The sequence below is a fragment of the Cucumis sativus genome, chromosome 6 (genome assembly GCF_000004075.3).
Source record: "Cucumis sativus cultivar 9930 chromosome 6, Cucumber_9930_V3, whole genome shotgun sequence".
Classification (NCBI taxonomy): domain Eukaryota; kingdom Viridiplantae; phylum Streptophyta; class Magnoliopsida; order Cucurbitales; family Cucurbitaceae; genus Cucumis; species Cucumis sativus.
In genome coordinates this window covers 22,345,014-22,363,127 of record NC_026660.2, presented here as the reverse complement: position 1 = coordinate 22,363,127, position 18,114 = coordinate 22,345,014, and the positions used below count along the sequence as shown (strand labels likewise).

The following is an 18,114-nucleotide window of genomic DNA, read 5'->3' as shown; positions in this document are numbered from 1 at the left end:
AACACAAACTTTAGATGTTAGAGTTTTTTAGGTTGGTTTAGGAACACAAACTTTATTAGATGTTAGAGTTGAATAAGGTATACGATGATTAAGTTGGTCGAAAATAACACAAATTCTATTAGATGCAGAATAAGTTGCTAGCAATAACAATTCATAAACTTGTCATCAGCCAACAGTGGATTATAGTAGAGAATAAACTTGTCATCAGCCAACAGTGGATTATAGTAGAGAATAGTTTGAGTCTAGAATTTTGAAATTTTTTTATGCAAATTTTAAGATCTTATATTTATGCAAATTTTAAGTGCTTGCTGCTAACAATTCTTTTCATTGATTTTAAGATCTTATATTTATGCAAATAAGGCGATGGCAATCATTTAAACCTTCTAAGTATTTATGATCACTATCTTAAATTTTATTAAGAACTGCTAGACTTTCGTAGGATACATTAGCTAGGAAAGAAGATTGACTCAAAGAAGTGTATGTATAGAAACGAACAAAGCTTATTTCTACACAAGAGTTTTAAACATAAAAATCACTTCAGACTAAACCTAGTAGATATTTTTGATGCTTATTTGTTGCTGCTTTATTAACGGCTTTTCTTTTCAAGGTACTTTTAGCACGCCGACCTGTTTTGTCTTTGAAAGCATGTTTTGTTTAGGTTCCTTCCATGAACTACTATAGCAAGTTCTGGCCTAAGAATTTGTCGGACTTTTTGTCGATCTGGGCTCATGTAGTCAATTGAATCTTCCACCATCAATTGTTGTGCAAAGGTTTGATGATGTCCCTATGTTAGCACCCACAATAGAAGTCTCGACATTACAATTGTCTACTCATAAATAACGACATACTAAGCAATGGAACGGTTAAGTAAACAAAATAATAATTCATGTAACATTAACTCGATATATTTCCTAAGAAGTAACTTATATTGGATGGAGATCTAAGATCTTAATATAGAACTTAGACTTCTAACTTCAAATTCATTCTAACTTTGGCATCGGAGTACTTTTTTTTGTTTTGCAGGTCATCTCTTCTTCAAATTACATATTTACTATTGTTGTGTGAAATTCAGGTGCGTATTCTTCCATTTGGATTTTGTCATCAACAAATATTATATACCTATACATATATATATATGCCTAGTATACATGTTTAGACTGTAACACTTATCTTTGATCTTAGTTGTTTTACCAAAAGTTTCAACTGAAGTCCTTAAACTTCGTATTATATTTATCTTAGCTCTTATTGTTAAAGTTGGTCACATCGTGATTTATAAGTGAACTCAATCTATTTTTGCATGTGATGAGTTGTCTTAAACCACCAAAAAGCTTTTGCAACGAAAGAACGGAAGTTTTTCATGAAAATTAACCTTTGACTTAAATTCATATAAATTGAATGACAACTCTTGACTTGCAGTCAAATTTGTACGAGGGTAAAATTAAATATTTAAACTTGTATAATGGTATAAATTATAATAATTGCTATAAGTTTGAGTATTTTTTTAAATATAAGTTTGGGTATTTTTTCAATATAATTATGGGTATTTTTTTTTAACATAAGTTGTAGAGTTCTATTGCATCCAACTAGTTTGGGATACTTTCGTAATTTTTCGTTTTTCTTTTTAACGTCGATCTTCCGTGCAAACCAACTCCGAAGACTGTGTTTGGCCTTGCTCGGCTGCAGCCTTCTGGATCCTAAAAAAGTTAAAAGATTTTAGGCCAATTTTTCTGGAATTTAGAATAATTCCAAAGAAAGTCTTTCCTTCGCAGCGAATGGTCAATATACATTTCTGCTCACCAACGAGACCAACTTCTCCATCACCAAAGATCTAAATATCACCTGAAAATTCTTGTCTTGCAATCTACCTTGGTTGGTTCAACTAATAATCTCAAAGCACTCAATATCTGCATTCTCAGGCCTTCTTCTCTCTCAATGAGGCTTGTAGTTGTTGTAGCCATGGAAATCTCTGCATAAGCGTGAGCTTAACTTCTTGAGCCAACAATGGCGGTTTGCTTTCAAAAACGTTGCATTGCAGATGATACAACCACCCTCTTCTCAACATCGAACTCGCCGGAGGAAACCACGAGCCTTTCGTCCTCTTCTTCTCACCACCACTCCCCACCACTTGTCACCACTAAGAAACTCTCTGTCAGAAATGTCTCATTTTCTGTTCTTCCAAACAGATCCATACCCACTTCCTTCTCCGAGCTGATTCGAAGACCAAAACCCATTAATGTTCTTAAGTCTGTCTCATTCGTGGCAAGAAGTTCTCAAGTGCTCGCTATTGTTGGTCCAAGTGGAACTGGCAAATCTTCTCTGCTTAGGATTCTATCAGGAAGAGTGAAAGCGAAGGAATTTGACCCTAAAGCAATCTCCATTAATGGCCAGGGGATGAAAAGTCCTGAGCAGCTGAGGAAGTTGTGTGGGTTTGTGACACAAGAAGACAATCTACTTCCTCTTTTGACTGTAAGAGAAACCTTGATGTTCATGGCCAAGTTGAGACTCAGAGAATTGGGTTCAGAAGAAAAAGAAGAAAGAGTAGAGAGATTAATGCAGGAGCTTGGTTTGTTTCATGTGGCAGATAGTTTTGTCGGAGATGAAGAGAAAAGAGGAATATCTGGAGGAGAGAGGAAAAGGGTTTCAATTGGAGTTGAGATGATTCATGATCCCTCAATTCTTCTGTTAGATGAGCCAACTTCCGGCTTAGACAGCACTTCTGCTCTTCAAGTTACTGAGCTTATCTCTTCAATGACTAGAAGTAAACAAAGAACTGTAATTCTTTCAATCCACCAACCAGGCTACAGAATCCTCCAGTACATTTCCAAATTCTTGATTCTCTCCCATGGTTTAACAGTTCATTTTGGAAGCCTCAAATCACTGGAGAAGAGGATTGGTGAAATGGGAATTCAAATCCCAATTCAACTAAACGCACTAGAATTTGCTATGGAAATCATAGATAAACTGAAAGAAGATTCAAACCCCCCAACTTCTCAGGTTGAAGAAGGAGAAGAAAACCAGCTCTTCTCCGCCCCAATTTGGCCAGAAGAAGCCATTGAAATAGCTCAACAACAAAACAACAACAGCAAACAGATAGGAATCTTTTCCACATCACATTTCTTAGAGATTATATACCTTTGCTCAAGATTCTGGAAGTTATTATACAGAACAAAGCAACTATTTCTAGGCAGAACATTGCAAGCCATTGTTGGGGGAGTAGGGTTAGGAAGTGTTTACCTGAGAGTGAAAAGAGACGAAGAAGGAGTTACAGAAAGATTGGGCCTCTTTGCTTTCAGTCTCAGTTTCCTTCTCTCCTCCACAGTAGAATCACTCCCCATTTTCCTGCAAGAAAGAAGGGTTCTAATGAAAGAAGCTTCAAGAGGAGTATACAAAATCTCCTCTTACCTAATAGCCAACACCATCATTTACCTCCCATTTTTGCTCGCCGTCGCGATTCTCTTCGCCGCTCCAGTCTATTGGATCGTAGGGTTAAATCCCTCAATCCAGGCCTTCGCCTTCTTCACCTTCGTCGTTTGGCTCATCGTGATGATGGCGAGCTCGTTAGTGCTTTTCCTCAGCGCCATTTCGCCGGATTTCATCACCGGAAACTCCTTAATCTGCACCGTCCTCGGCGGATTCTTCCTCTTCTCCGGTTACTTCATTCCAAAACAGAACATTCCGAAATTTTGGATGTTCATGTACTACATTTCGCTGTATCGGTACCCTTTGGAGGCGATGCTGGTGAATGAGTATTGGAACGCGAAATCAGAATGTTTTTCATGGATGGATCAAGGGCAACGGCGGGTTTGTGTTCTCACGGGCGGCGATGTGCTGAAGAACAGAGAGCTTGATGGGGATCTCCGATGGATGAACATTGGGATTATGATTGGGTTTTTCGTGTTGTATCGATTGCTCTGTTGGATCGTTCTTGCTCGTAGAGCTTCAACCACAACTATATGAACTTTTGGTTAATTTTTCACATCAATTGAAATATAATGTTGAAGTTCATCAAGCAAAGGTTCTTTCTTTCCTTCAAATTACAAAAAACGTATTTGATATTTTTTTCTCTAAAATTATTATTCTTATGATAAATTGATTTCTACACAACCCAACCTCACCATCTTAATTTGTAACTATTCTAGACTTTGGCATTGGAGTTTCTTTTTTAATTTTGTACGTTTCCTCTTCTATAACTCACAAATTCACTTACCTTATTTTTTTTTTAAGGTTAGATGAGTTTCTCGAGTTCAAATTTTGGCATCATCGAATATCATGTTCATACATGTAAATAACATTTTATCTTTGAAATTAAAGAAAATGTTTAGGGCAAAGAGTTTGTTGTAATTTTAGGTTATTACAGTAGTCAATGTGAATTTAGCTCAACCAACACATGTATGTAGTAAGGACAAGAGGAATGAGTTTAATTCCTCCCACCCAAGTTGTATTACAATACCTTTTTAGAAAAGAAAAAAAAGATTTGAGATGTAAAATATTTTTATTTGAGAAGGGAATGGTAAATATAGTAAATTGTTATGATTAAGTTTTAACTAAAGTTCTCAAACTTGTACCAATATGGGTTAGTTATCTTCTTGTTATTAAAACGGATCAAATTATAACTAGAACGTATGAAACATTTTATAACTTTTCAATAAAGGAACATGGGATTTTTATGAAGATCAACATAAGAAACTCTACCTTTGACAAACTTTTTAGAAATATAGATAACTTTGATTAAACTTAAGTAAAAAGAAAGGGTTAGCAATTAAATAGAGTCTACAATTAGGTTAACAAATGGGTTTGAAATTGGATGGTCCATTGGATTTGTTTTAATATAAATGATGTGCCTAACTCTTGACTTTGTATTTTAAAATTATATTTAACTTCAACAATGGTCATATGAGCAACCAATTTGAAAATCATACAATTCTTTTTTTTGTAATTTATGTATATGTTTGACTTTCAACATTTCTACTAAGATATCAATAATAAACGACAAAATTAGTAAAATTTTAAATTTGATTAATGTTAAAGATAGACAACCACATACCTAATGTTTATCGATATCTTTGGTAGACATTGATGGATACTAATAAAAATTTATATTTTGTAAATATTTTGGTCTACTTCGTCATATTTAAAAATAACTTTTGCTTTATTTTTGTTTTACTTTCTTACTTTTACATAAATATTTACCATTTATTTTATTTATATTTGTATTTATAGTAAAACTCATTATAATTTTATTTCAATTGTTAGAATATATTGTAAATTTTACTTATATATATTTGGAGAATAATTTAATACATTAATTAGAGGATAAGATAGGGAAAAAAATTATTTACATACTATAACAAAAAAAAATCTTAAATATACGATAAATTTAATACACTAGTTAGAGGATAATTATTATGAATAGAAAAAAAAATTATTTACAAAATATAACAAAAAAAATGTTAAGTATACGATAGAGTTGAACGGATTTAACTCTACTCATATAATTTTTTTTTAATATATAGAGTTTAAGAATTTAATGTTTAACGTCTAAATTTTCAACTCAATTGAGTTATGCTATATATGTATGTATTACCAAAATGATGTTAAGGGTTGAATAAATTAATGATGGGGCAAAAGAAGAATGAAGCAATAGTTCAATTATTGTTTGCCAAACATTTTTAATGCCCAACTCAAGTTGAGGTTTGATGCTAATGAGGAGAAAGAGAATTCAATGAGTTTTGAAATTTTTGTCTCTCTTCTATTAATTAATTTATTTATTATAGTAATAATTTTAGAGAATTTCAAAAAATAGAAAAAATTGGTCTAAATATTTTGTCAAATATTATATTTTTTACTATTTTTATTTTTAAATTTTAAAACCAAAATCAAGTAAAAAAAATGATGTTTTTAGTTTTCAAATTTCTATTTTTTTTAGTGATAACAAAATCCAAATGAATTAGGGGTTGATGGAATTTTCACACTTTTGATTTTGATAAATTAAGTTTTTAAATACTATTTTTTCTATGATTTTTATTAAAGAATAATAAATAAATAAATGGAACAAAAACTCATTACATAATTTTGTAGATATTCTATCAACATTAGCATTCTTGATAATTCTTTTATTTTCTTTCGAAAAATGAATGATATGAACACAATTTGTTCGAGCTTTGAACTGAATCCTACATTTTAACGAGTAATAGACATTTTACCACTAACTTAACCTAAGTTGTTCATAAGCTAATTTAGCACAAAACAATGTAAAAGGCTTCACAAATTTATTAATTAAAAGTTTAAAAAATAATTCTTCAAAATTTGTAAAATCATTCGTTACAAATATTTATAAAATATAAAATAAGTTACAGCTTTCAAATTTTCACTCTATTATATTTCGTGTATATTTTAGACTATTTTGCTATATTTAAAAATGTGTCATATTTTTATTATTTTATTCTATTACTTAAATAAATACACAATAATTTTATTACTTTAGAAACCTCATAATTTTCTTATTGTCATAAATTTTGGACCTAATTAACGTGGGATTGAAGATTAAACAATACTTATAAGGGAAGAATATAAAATTAATGCTTTACCAAACACTTTTCAATGATACCCAAAAGTCAAATTATAGTTAGTCAAATAGAATAGGTACTTGCCATAATTTAAAACTTTTATGATTTTCAAACCGTTAAAATTACTTGTGTTATTTTTTTAAAAAAAACATATGATAAAAATATTTTTTTAAAAATAGTTAAGGATTGTTTTGCATATTACAAATATAATAAATATAACCACAACTATCGAAAGGTTATGGACTTTTAAATTTGATATTTTTTGCAATTTATAAAAAATAGTTACATGAATTCTATTATCACAATTTTTTCTTTGTTATTTTTGGAAACGCCTCTTTTTAAAACCTATTTTATCGAGCTATAAATGAATTGAGCATAATTAAACCTACATATGAATATGTTAACAATGTGAGATGTCCGTCGTTATCTATGTTTTATTTATTTTTAAATAAATAAATATTATATACATATAAATAAATTAAAATTGAAATTGAAATTGTGTAATAGACTTATGGAAGATAATTGAAATTGTATACTCTTATTCAAAGTTAGTATTATTAGTGTTTATTTATTTATAAAATATTATATATATATATATATATATATATAAATAAATTGAGTTATCGTCGATTCAGGAAAGGTCGGAATTAAAAGTCCACTAGAATCTTCTACTCGTCATAACTAAAATTTTCGATTCTATAAAATCGTACATATTTATTAATTAATTGAGTTGTGCGATGTTGATAAAAAAAAGTCGTTAGAATTAGTATATATATAACCCATCAAGAGAGTATTCATCGTTACTAACTATGTGAGTGATATTTCGTTACATACATGATCTTAAATTTTGATAGACAACATCGATCAAATTACTCGTATAATTATTCTCAAATTTCAATCTATATAACATATACATATTATTATCATGGTTAATAAGCTACTTCCAAAATTCCAACCGCCTTCATTTAATAACAAACAATAATTATAATCATAGAAGAAATATATTTTTAAATACAACAAAATCAATCCAAATATAACAAATTTTTAGATGATTTCTATTTAAATCCCAAATTTTTACTATAATTTGCAAACATTTTTAACAATAATTTTCCAAAGAAAAAAAAAAAGTAGGATAGAGAAAAAGAAACAAGAAAATGGATCTTAGAAAATGACAATAAAGGGTAAACTTTGAAGGGAACCAAAAGGATATTCTCAAATAAAAAGTGGCTTCAAAGATTTACTTTAAGTACATAAAAAAATGTGCATTATTATTATATATATATATATGAGGAAGAATGATTAAAGGCATAAAGGTATGTGGGGTTAAGAGCTAAACCATTGGATAACAAAGTTGGATATATACAACAAAAGTAATGGATCTTTATTATGCTCTCAAGGTCTCTAATGTGAAGTGGATTTCACTTTTTCTTCATTTTATAATTTACTTTTGTTATTATTATTATTTTAAAACAATAATCGTTTTTTAAAAGGATATCTTTAAAAATAGCAAAATAAATTAAAAAATATATAAATTATAGCAAAATTTTGAATTATATAAATAATAGTCATTGATAAATTTATATCATATCAGTGATAAAATTTAAAAAATTTGCTATAAGCTATAAATATTTTGTAAAATTTACTACTTTTTAAAAGAATTATATTTTAAAATTTTAATTTAGTTTTATTTGATTCCTAATATTTTAGAATGTTATGTTCTTAGTTTTTCAATTTGATTCGTAAGTTTTAAAATGCTATAAATTTATCTTAGATTCTTAAATTTCAGGATTTATATATTTTATACTCCATTTTATTATATTTTTAAAAAATGGGAGTTTGTAAAAATAGCAAAAAAAAAAAAAAAATTATGATAATAAAGTTTATGTCACTTATATTTTTAAAATTATAAAAATAGTAATTTTAAAAGAAGATTACTGTTAAATTATGTTTTTTCTATTTTTTTCATCTAATGCAATTTTTCTTTTAAAAAAATTACTAAATACTGGTTTTTAGTTTTTGACTTTAATGTTTATTATATAATTTAAATAATTATTTTAAATTTGATTCCAATAGTGATAAAAAAGAGAAGCAAATTTGATTTAATTATAATTTTTGTAATCTTTCCCACGAAAGATGAAAAGTTAACATTTAGTGAAAAAAATTAAAATTAAGAGTGAAATAGTATCAATTGAAGTAAAATTCAAATCGAGAAAGTGTTAAATTATAATATTTTGAGTCTTATAACCTAAAACTATAACATTTTAAAATTTGTTGGACGTTTCCAGCAACAACTATTGTAACATTGTAATACTCTAATAATTACTTATACACTAAATATGATCTCGTAGTTTTCAATTTACTATCATCAAAATTTTGTAAGATCCTAATTTACAAACTAAAATAGTTTACACTTTAAACAAAAACTATTATAATTTAATTATAATAACAAATTTATTATCTCAAACTTTTTATATAAGATCTAATAGAAATTAATATTTTTTTAAAAAATTATATATATTTAACTTTTTTATAAATGACAAAAAAAATCTAATAAAATATTTATCAAATATAACACAAATGTAAGATTTGATTGATAAAATCTTAAATTTCGTTATATTGGTTAAATATTTTGATTCATATATTATATATTTATATTAAAGAAAAAAGTTTTAAAATTGATCCATAGGAGTTTGTCGCAATCCAAAATGCGGCACCCGAAAGATGGCCACATGTATATTTATATATATATAACAAGGGACAAAGGCTGGCTACCACATCGATTTCCATAAAGATTTCGACCCACAACCTTATTTTTCCTTTTAATTTTTTAAGTGACTTCGAAAAATTTTGAGAAGCCCCACTTCCCCCTGAGTTTTTTTTTTTGTTTTTTGTTTTCTTCTTTGGTCTATAGGCTTGGCGTTGAAAATTCCCTTTTGAACCCAAAATCCCATTGCTCCTAGACTTTTGTTTCTCAACTTCCTTCTGGATTTCTGGGTTCCTTTGTTTTTTGTACGTTTTTTTTCTTCTTATTATACCATGAATCAATGTCGTTTCAGCTACCTTATGGTTCCCGTTTCTTGACTGATTGATTTTCTCATTTTCCCATTTCCATTTTCATCTGGGGTTGTGTTTTTTGTTTGTACTGTGTTGAGTTTTGACTGTTTCAGCTCAAATTTTTTAATTCCAGATCTGGGTTTGTTATTTCACATTATGATATGTTTATATACATGCTTGTCCTTCCTTTTTTGGTGCTGTGTTGTACTCTGGTATTCCTCTTCTTGTGTTGAATTTAGTTGAATGTTTGAGGATTAGTAGATTGTGAAGTTATTGTGCTGTGCTGTGCTGCCGTTGATGTAGCTTCATTAGTTTAGTTGTGGTGCTCCTTACATTTTATCTGTTTGATTTTCACATTTTCATATGCTTATATGTGCATGTTCTTTTTTCTTTGTTGCTATTTTGTTGATTGGTATTATTTTTCTTGTGTTGAGTTTTGTTGAATGTTTGAGGATTAGCAGACCGTGAAGTTATTGTGTGTGCTTCCATTGATGCAGCTTCCTTAGTTGTTGCGTTCCTTACATTTTTTCTGTTTGATTTTCTGGTGTAGAATTCTGTGAAATGAAAAGAAGCTGCTAAGGTCGAGAAATTGAAACCAATGATAGGGAGAAAGACTTCACCAGGTTTTCTGGTGCTTTTGGCTCTTGGGTTTTTGCTTGCTTCTTATAATTTGATCACCATGTCTGTACACTACAAAGCTCCGAAAGGAAGTTGGTTAGCAGAACGAGCAGGGAAAACCAATTCGAAATACCATGTTGCTGTCACTGCAACTGATGCTCCTTATAGTCAATGGCAGTGCAGGATCATGTATTATTGGTATAAGAAAGTGAAGGATTTACCTGGCTCTGACATGGGAAGCTTCACTAGAGTTTTGCATTCAGGAACTCCAGATAATTTAATGAAAGAGATTCCAACTTTTATTGTTGATCCTTTGCCAGAAGGATTAGATCGGGTGAGTTTCTGATGATTCATGTTCTATTTTTAGTAGTTTCTCCAGTGGTTCTGCTACAAACTTAACTTGTTTGTCTTAGTTTATGTCAGCATCGTTTCTTGTGTTCCTTTTCACTCTTCAAGTTCATTTAGACATTGGATTTTGTCTTGTTGATCTTATATTCTGTTCGGTTTTGGTTTTTTTTTCCCCGGTGGCTGAACTTAATGCATTGAATTTCAATGAAAAATTCAGGGCTATGTTGTTCTAAACCGACCGTGGGCTTTTGTGCAATGGCTAGAGAAAGCAAACATAGAAGAAGAGTGAGATAGTTTCTGAGTTTTTGCTGATAAAGCTTTTCTTTTCCTTCTCCCTTTGATGAAATCTGAGGACAGTTGACTATTTGACTGATGCAGGTATATACTAATGGCAGAACCCGATCATATATTTGTTAAGCCGTTACCAAACTTAGCCCATGGAAAGAATCCAGCTGGATTTCCGTTCTTCTACATAAAGCCAGCTGACCATGAGAAGATCATCAGGAAATTCTATCCTGAGGAGAATGGTCCAGTGACCAACATTGACCCCATTGGAAATTCTCCTGTTATCATTGAAAAGGTAAACTTCTGAATTAGTTTAGACATATGAACTTCCTGTCATTCATGCAAAGCCAGAATTAGAAGAACAACCAAGAGAATTACCTTGCATGAATTTTTTTTACCGAGTTGAAGTTGCTATAGTACAGCTTAAGTGATCATTATATTGACCTGCTTCTTCAACTTCTAAGATGATTGATAATACTGAATCCACTGACTAAGTTTTCTACATTAGACGTTGCTGGAGGAGATTGCACCGACGTGGGTGAACATATCCTTGAGAATGAAAGATGACCCAACTACTGATAAAACATTCGGTTGGGTGCTTGAGATGTGAGTTCTACTGAGATTGTTCATCAAATGGCACTTGGTAGGTCATTGTAACAGCTTTTGACATCTGTATGACTTTGTTCGTGTAGGTATGCTTATGCTGTAGCTTCTGCATTGCACGGTGTGCGGCATACGCTCCGCAAAGATTTTATGCTGCAGGTTTCACCTATTTTGATAGCTCTATCCATCCATTAGTGGTTATGTTTTGGAGCTCTTAACAGATTATTGACCTCCTGTGCTTAAGTGTTTCAGCCTCCTTGGGATTTAGAAGTTGGTAGAAACTTCATCATTCACTATACCTATGGATGTGATTACACTATGAAGGTACAGATTCCTCTCCAGTCTCCTGGCTACAGTAAGAAAAAGCTAGAATTGAAATAGTCATATCTTGCGATAGCCAACTATGGAAGATTCTTTAGTTATCAAAGAAGTTGACTTTGTGTTTGTTTGTTTTCTTTTTGTTTTTTTTTCTTTTGCTGTATTTGATGGTGTAGATGAGCATCGTATCCGAGTATTTCATCAGTTATTCTAAATTGTCTATATCTTAACTCATTTTTGATGGCCAGGGAGAACTAACATATGGTAAGATCGGGGAGTGGCGCTTCGACAAGAGAACGTATCTCAATGGTCCTCCACCAAGAAATCTTTCCTTACCTCCTCCCGGAGTTCCTGAAACCGTAGTAAGTATCTGTTCCTGGAATCCTATGCTCTCTTGATGTTTCTTACATCTATATTATCTCATTTTCTGTAGAATTTATTTGATAAACTATGAAAGAAATATGAATTAATAACCTGTTTCAAACCTATAGACATAACCGCCATGATCATCTGTGCAGTTTAGCTGAATAAATAGTATCATATGAAGATTTTATCTATGTTCTAGTCATAATCCTTCCATGATAAACCATAGTTTTTAACCATTGATGTATTTTTCCCACACAAGGAGAACAACTTAGCCAATTTAGACTATGCTTTCATCAACGACTCTATCTACTGGTGTGAAGTTTTCACTTTATGTTTACTTCTCCCTAATCCATAGCTTTCATCCCCCCCCCCCCCCCCCCCCCCCCCCCCTCGTCGATTTACTTTAAGATGTGCTTATGAAAACTCGGATGTGAATCAAAACCCTGTTTGTATAAACATTGTGTGCCTAGTCGGGATGAGATTTGCTCGATTTTTTTTTATCTCAACTAGGAAAATTGTGTGAAGTCTTGGTCTGATTTTGGTTTTGCAGGTAAGGCTTGTAAAGATGGTAAATGAGGCAACTGCAAATATACCTGATTGGGGGGAATCATAAACTGATATGGGAAGTAACAACAACAATCAAACCTCTTTGGGTTTTGGTAAATAGAATACAACTATGGTGGGTTTTGTGATTAAAGTCACCAAAATACCAATCAGCTTGAGCAGAGAAAGCAATACAGAGAGAGGGAAGTGTAACATGGGAAAATAAATGTATACTTTTTAATACTAAACTTTTGAGAGAAACTTAATAATATACCATTAGATTCTTTAGCACAAAGTATATTCTCGTGATTTGTAGCACGAAGATTCAAGAATTTTGTCATGTAAAAAATATACTATTATTATTATTATTATTGAAAGGTTGAATGCATATGTCAACCCTTCATTGCAATAGTTTGGGTATAATGTTAACTATATACCATTACTTTTGTTTTTTTGGGTTTGTCTTGGACATATCCCATTAATTCTACTTGTTTCTTAATATAAAAGCCATGCTACTTTTAGTTTTTATCATCTTTTAATAAGTATCAAGGATAAATAATGTTCCACTGGTTTGTTTGTAAATATAACAAAATAATTTGGTTTGTTTGTAAATATAACAAAATAATTTAAAGTATACCAAAATATCTTATATAAGTAAACATCCATCCATCTAATAAACTATTAAATTTTACTATGTTGGTAAATATTTATTAGTAGTTTTATTATTAAGAACCATTTTTCTAGATAAAGAAATGATATAAGAAAGTTAACTTGATGTACAAAAAAAATAATTATTTAAAATGATAATAAAGAAATTAAAACCTTCTTAAAAACCAAAACTAACAATAAACCTTTCAAGACTTGAAAACCAAACCAACAAAAGCAAAATTTTCCAAATATTCCTTGCCTTAATTTTCTCAAAATATTTCTTTTTTTCTTTAGAAAACCTTGACTTAAAGCAAGTTATATATGTTAGCATTCTTGCTTCTCTAGACATCATATCATAGAACGAAATAATGTTCAAACATCACCCACTACATGGCAACAACATGAGAAGAATTCAAGGATTGTTAGAAGAAAAGAAAAGATTGCTCGAGGAAATTCTCGAATCATGTCTTTCTCGTATGAATTTTGAAAAACATTTTGCAACCCTTATATAGACCCTTTTGTATTTCTTTTGAACATTTCATTCCTCCAACAAGAGAGACAAAAACAAAAAGGGGGAAATTCACATGATACTTTGGAAAGCAATAGAGTACTTACCATTGTTGCATATGTAACAAGAACCACATGGATCTCTTAAAATATATTCCTAGTGACAAATATTAACATAATCATACTTCTAAAGGACACAAGTATGAAGCAACGTGGTGTGACAATATTCAAATAATAAGATAATACCATAACTCTCAATTTTCATTTAACTAGGAGATTCTTACTTAGGTAGCAAGGATTCACAGAAGCCTTTGCCAATACTCCATACACAAGGATTCCTATGGTAGAATACGTGTTAGCTCTAGCAATTACCAGAAATTTAAAACTGACCAATTTACATATATGTGCTATACAAAATAAGCCATATGTATGTATATACAGGACATGGTTGCTCGGGTAAAATGTGGCGATGGGGAGAATAACTTGTATGGTACTGCCTATCAAATTTTGGGATGCTTTTGTTCATCTCTTTGCCAGTTCCAACCAAACCATTTCATATTGCTAAGCCATCCAAACTGAATTGCAGGTTGGTAAGGGAAAGATTGAAGATGAATAAGTTGCCTTCTATAAGGAATTAGCAAATTCTTCAGACCTGTCACATTCAGCATATATTAAAGAATTGTTCCAAAGTGCAATATACAAATGTTTTCCAAAAAACACCCCACCCTCCTCACAGAAAAAAGAAAAAAAACACACACTTAAGTCTCGTTGGTATGACTTCTACGTGCTTAAAAACATTTCTGTCACACTCGAGACTGTTGTTAAGTACTTCAAAAGTCATTCGAAATAAGTTCTAAGCTTGAATCCTTTAAACTTCCAGTGTGTGGAAATGTGGAATAGGAGAATATAAACACACAAACGAAATGTATTGGCATACCTGTGATACACATGGTTCGGTAAAGAGTAGCAACACGAGCATCTCCTTTCGTGACCATATTAGGCCTTTCTAAGCACTCAAGAAATGCCAAATCAGCCTTCAACAACTCTCCTTGACTATGAGTATCATAACCAATATCGTGGCAATAACAACAGAAATCCAGCCAATCAATTGGTCGTTTATCCCAAACGAGAGACCCGTTGTCTTTCCCACTAGACCAATTTGGACCACAGTAATGTCCATAACGTGGAAACAGCTGAGAAAGAAAAGCCCTTGCACCCGTATGCCATGGAACCTTACACACATATGGTTTGAACCGTAATGCCGTTTCTCCAACACCGCTCTCAATTGCTCTACCACGCTTCGCTTGCCTTCTCAAGTTTCTATTGATAGTTGTTTTTGCTAAAATGATATCCTCCCGAGCATTGGCATTAGCATTGGTTTCCCAAGGAATAAGTGAAAGTAGGGAAAATCCCCATATCCTGATATCAAAGCAAGTATTATGATGCCCTTGGTCCACAACGGCGGTAGAAGGTTTAAGAATTGGACCCAAATCATTGCTTCTTTGAGCCCTAAACCAGGAAATATTACGAAGAAACTCCAAGTTCATAGCTAAGATCTCAAGAACTCATTGCCAAATTAACCTGCCAACCATTGAACACAATTATCAACTTCAAATAATCAGCATACAACTTCTAATCCTTTTAAACGTCAAACCGTTCAACATTATCGCATCAAAAACAAAAATCTGAGTCTATATCGTCATCACCAGCTTCAAAATCCAAACCATCCCAAGAAAAGACAGTGTAAACATTTCAGAAGTAAATCATCACTTCACGATAGTAATAATTCAAAGAAATTAAGGAACGACCCAGTAGCTTTCAGAACTAAAATTGTTGAAATTCCAGTTCAGTAAGGTTCAAGCAACAGAAGAAGGAATAAGTATCACCAAAACTTGGTTTCAATTCACTTTCCAGCGCTTTTCTTGACACCCAAACAGATATAATTCCAATTGACCAAAAAGAAAAATGAAAGTTATGAACAGAGAAGAAGAATTACGTACAGAGAATCCAGAAAGTGGGGAAGAGACTTGAAGGAATCTGTCAAGTAGATAGAGAATATTTGCTAACAATTGAGGATACCGGAGAGAAGATTGAATGAACAAAAATTTCCCGAGATAATTCGGTTCCATGAAGATTGAAAATTATTGGTTCCTTCCAAGATTATCCCAATTTGCAAGCCCTACCGACCACATGCATTAATGGAAGAACTAGAAGTTACTGGGGCGGGTAGACCCCACAAGCAGCTGCTCTCCAAATTTAAACCCTATTTTTTGGTCAAATACTTAAATTGTAATTTTTCTAACCGAGAGAAAGAATAAAAATTGCGAAAAAAAACGTATAACATTAATTGATTTTGTTTATACATATTATATAAAAATAATAAGGTTGAGGAGACTCAAACTTCCATACCTATACTAAATTCGTTCGTGTTATCAAACACAGTAGTTTACTAAAAAACTAAAAGGAGAAAACTAGAAACGGAAACGTTAATTTTTAAAGACTATTTGCAACAAATATTATCTACAACTACAATAATCAATTCTTGTAAACACTATTTAAAAACTCCTAATTTGCTACCCTATTTACTATTTGACCTTCATGGTTTTTTTATTATGTGTTAAGGTGTTTATTATTTCTTTATTAAATTAAAATAGTCTATACACCAAACACATGCTATTATAGCTCGAACTAAATTAATCTACATCATCAAGTATAATAACCTAGTATTATAATACGTCGTTCTTTTTACCCTAAATGCCTTCTTAGTGTTTAGTCCCTATAATTCATAGGTAGGAATAGAATATTTGAATTACAAACTTTTTTTTTAATCAGAAACTCTATCAAGTATACTCTATAGGTTCAGTTGGTTGAATGAGATGATCATCCTCTCAATTTAAAGTTTTTTCTCGTAAGTTTTGACCTTGTTAACTATGACAACAATAATGACTATAAACTGATACATTTGTTTGATATTTGAGTTATGTGAGGCAATGCCAATTATTTCATAAAATCTAAATATTTTAAATTTTATTAGATCATATATCGTGAGATTTCATTGAGTTATCCAACTAATTTCAACTTGGAAAAATGTCCATTTATGTCACAGTTTTTTTCATTGTATACATTTAAATTATGAACTAATAGTTGCATTGATTTAAATGCAGTGTCTTTTTCTTTTCTTTTTTATGAGTATAGCAATTTATATTTTCCCTTTCGTTTTATGTGAATAAACATCACGTGAGACTTAAATTTATTAAATAAATTTCTATAGTTAATCAATTGATACTCTCAATTAAGATTTCATTTGATTTTTTTCATGCATCAATTTCTAATTACAACCCGCAAAGAAAATAATTGTATTCAGGATAATGCTTAAGTATGCCTCGAATCTCGAAAGGTTTTGAGGTTTTTTCTTTTTTTTCTAGTTATTTCCATATTTATGTCTTGTTAGTCCACTTTACACATGTTTGAATCTAAATATTATGTATTAAGTGTACTGTTCTAGCTGAGAGTGTATTCAATACATACACGCATGTATATTCATATGTATATGTGTATATATATATATGATAGTATTCAATACATACACGCATGTATATTCATATGTATATGTGTATATATATATGATAATTTTTTAATAATAATTGAAATTAGTATATTTGCGTTTAAAGCGTAGAGTTATAAACATGTGAAAAGTAGATAAAAGAAAGAAAGAAAAAAAGTTATTCCATAAATATAAAAAGTGAGATAGAAGGAACCAAATTCCAAACCATTTTGGATATCCCTTCACTCATCTTGGGCCCAAGCTTACAAGGGTCACCTCCATCAGCCATTTCTGTCAGCCCCATCCCTAGTTGAGTCCAAGTGTGTCACTTGGGCCAACTCTTCCGTGGCTCTTTCGGGTGTGGTTGCTTGCTATTTTCTTGATCTTGTTGCCTATGTTTTAACGAACAATACCAAGCCCAAAATCACACAAAAAGTCTATAACACCCTCCATGGTTCACAACTACTAAGTTTTGAAAATCTAAAGCAAAATACATAATTGGTTTCTTTGTTTCGGAAAATTGTCAAAAATATTTACATAAAAAGTATGTGAAGTGAATTTTTGGCGTTTTCTTTTTTATAATTTATTATTATTTTTAAAAACTTTTTTTATGTAATAAGTAGAATGAATTTCCGTGGCCATCAAAAGTTTAATTCAGCTGACACATGTTTGAATCCGAGATCGATCTCAAATCCAAATTCTCACATCTTATTT

The 18,114-nt window shown here is 31.1% G+C and overlaps 3 protein-coding genes and 1 long non-coding RNA gene across 4 annotated transcripts; 2 read left to right on the top strand and 2 right to left on the bottom strand.

The window, feature by feature from the left end:
* Window positions 1-388: 388 nt before the first annotated feature.
* LOC116404409 lies at window positions 389-3,562 on the bottom strand. The gene is made up of 3 exons (XR_004217256.1): window positions 3,427-3,562; window positions 3,235-3,339; window positions 389-784 (listed from the first exon to the last, which is right to left on the bottom strand). It is a non-coding gene; the product is annotated as an uncharacterized LOC116404409 (long non-coding RNA).
* LOC101206371 (ABC transporter G family member 23) lies at window positions 782-4,014 on the top strand. The gene is made up of 2 exons (XM_004140148.3): window positions 782-1,072; window positions 1,917-4,014. Exon 2 carries the CDS (start codon window positions 2,002-2,004, stop codon window positions 3,955-3,957), a length of 1,956 nt encoding a protein of 651 aa, XP_004140196.1. The 5' UTR covers window positions 782-1,072; window positions 1,917-2,001; the 3' UTR covers window positions 3,958-4,014.
* A 5,291-nt stretch (window positions 4,015-9,305) lies between these two features.
* On the top strand, window positions 9,306-13,183 carry LOC101207236 (hydroxyproline O-arabinosyltransferase 3). The gene is made up of 9 exons (XM_011659312.2): window positions 9,306-9,575; window positions 10,171-10,572; window positions 10,804-10,871; window positions 10,965-11,166; window positions 11,380-11,477; window positions 11,564-11,633; window positions 11,727-11,798; window positions 12,041-12,154; window positions 12,709-13,183. The coding sequence occupies exons 2-9, from the start codon at window positions 10,219-10,221 to the stop codon at window positions 12,769-12,771; spliced, it is 1,041 nt and encodes a 346-aa protein (XP_011657614.1). The 5' UTR covers window positions 9,306-9,575; window positions 10,171-10,218; the 3' UTR covers window positions 12,772-13,183.
* A 793-nt stretch (window positions 13,184-13,976) lies between these two features.
* Window positions 13,977-16,047, bottom strand: LOC101206135. The gene is made up of 3 exons (XM_004140147.3): window positions 15,857-16,047; window positions 14,794-15,437; window positions 13,977-14,508 (listed from the first exon to the last, which is right to left on the bottom strand). Exons 2-3 carry the CDS (start codon window positions 15,401-15,403, stop codon window positions 14,357-14,359), a joined length of 762 nt encoding a protein of 253 aa, XP_004140195.1. The 5' UTR covers window positions 15,404-15,437; window positions 15,857-16,047; the 3' UTR covers window positions 13,977-14,356.
* Window positions 16,048-18,114: the final 2,067 nt, after the last annotated feature.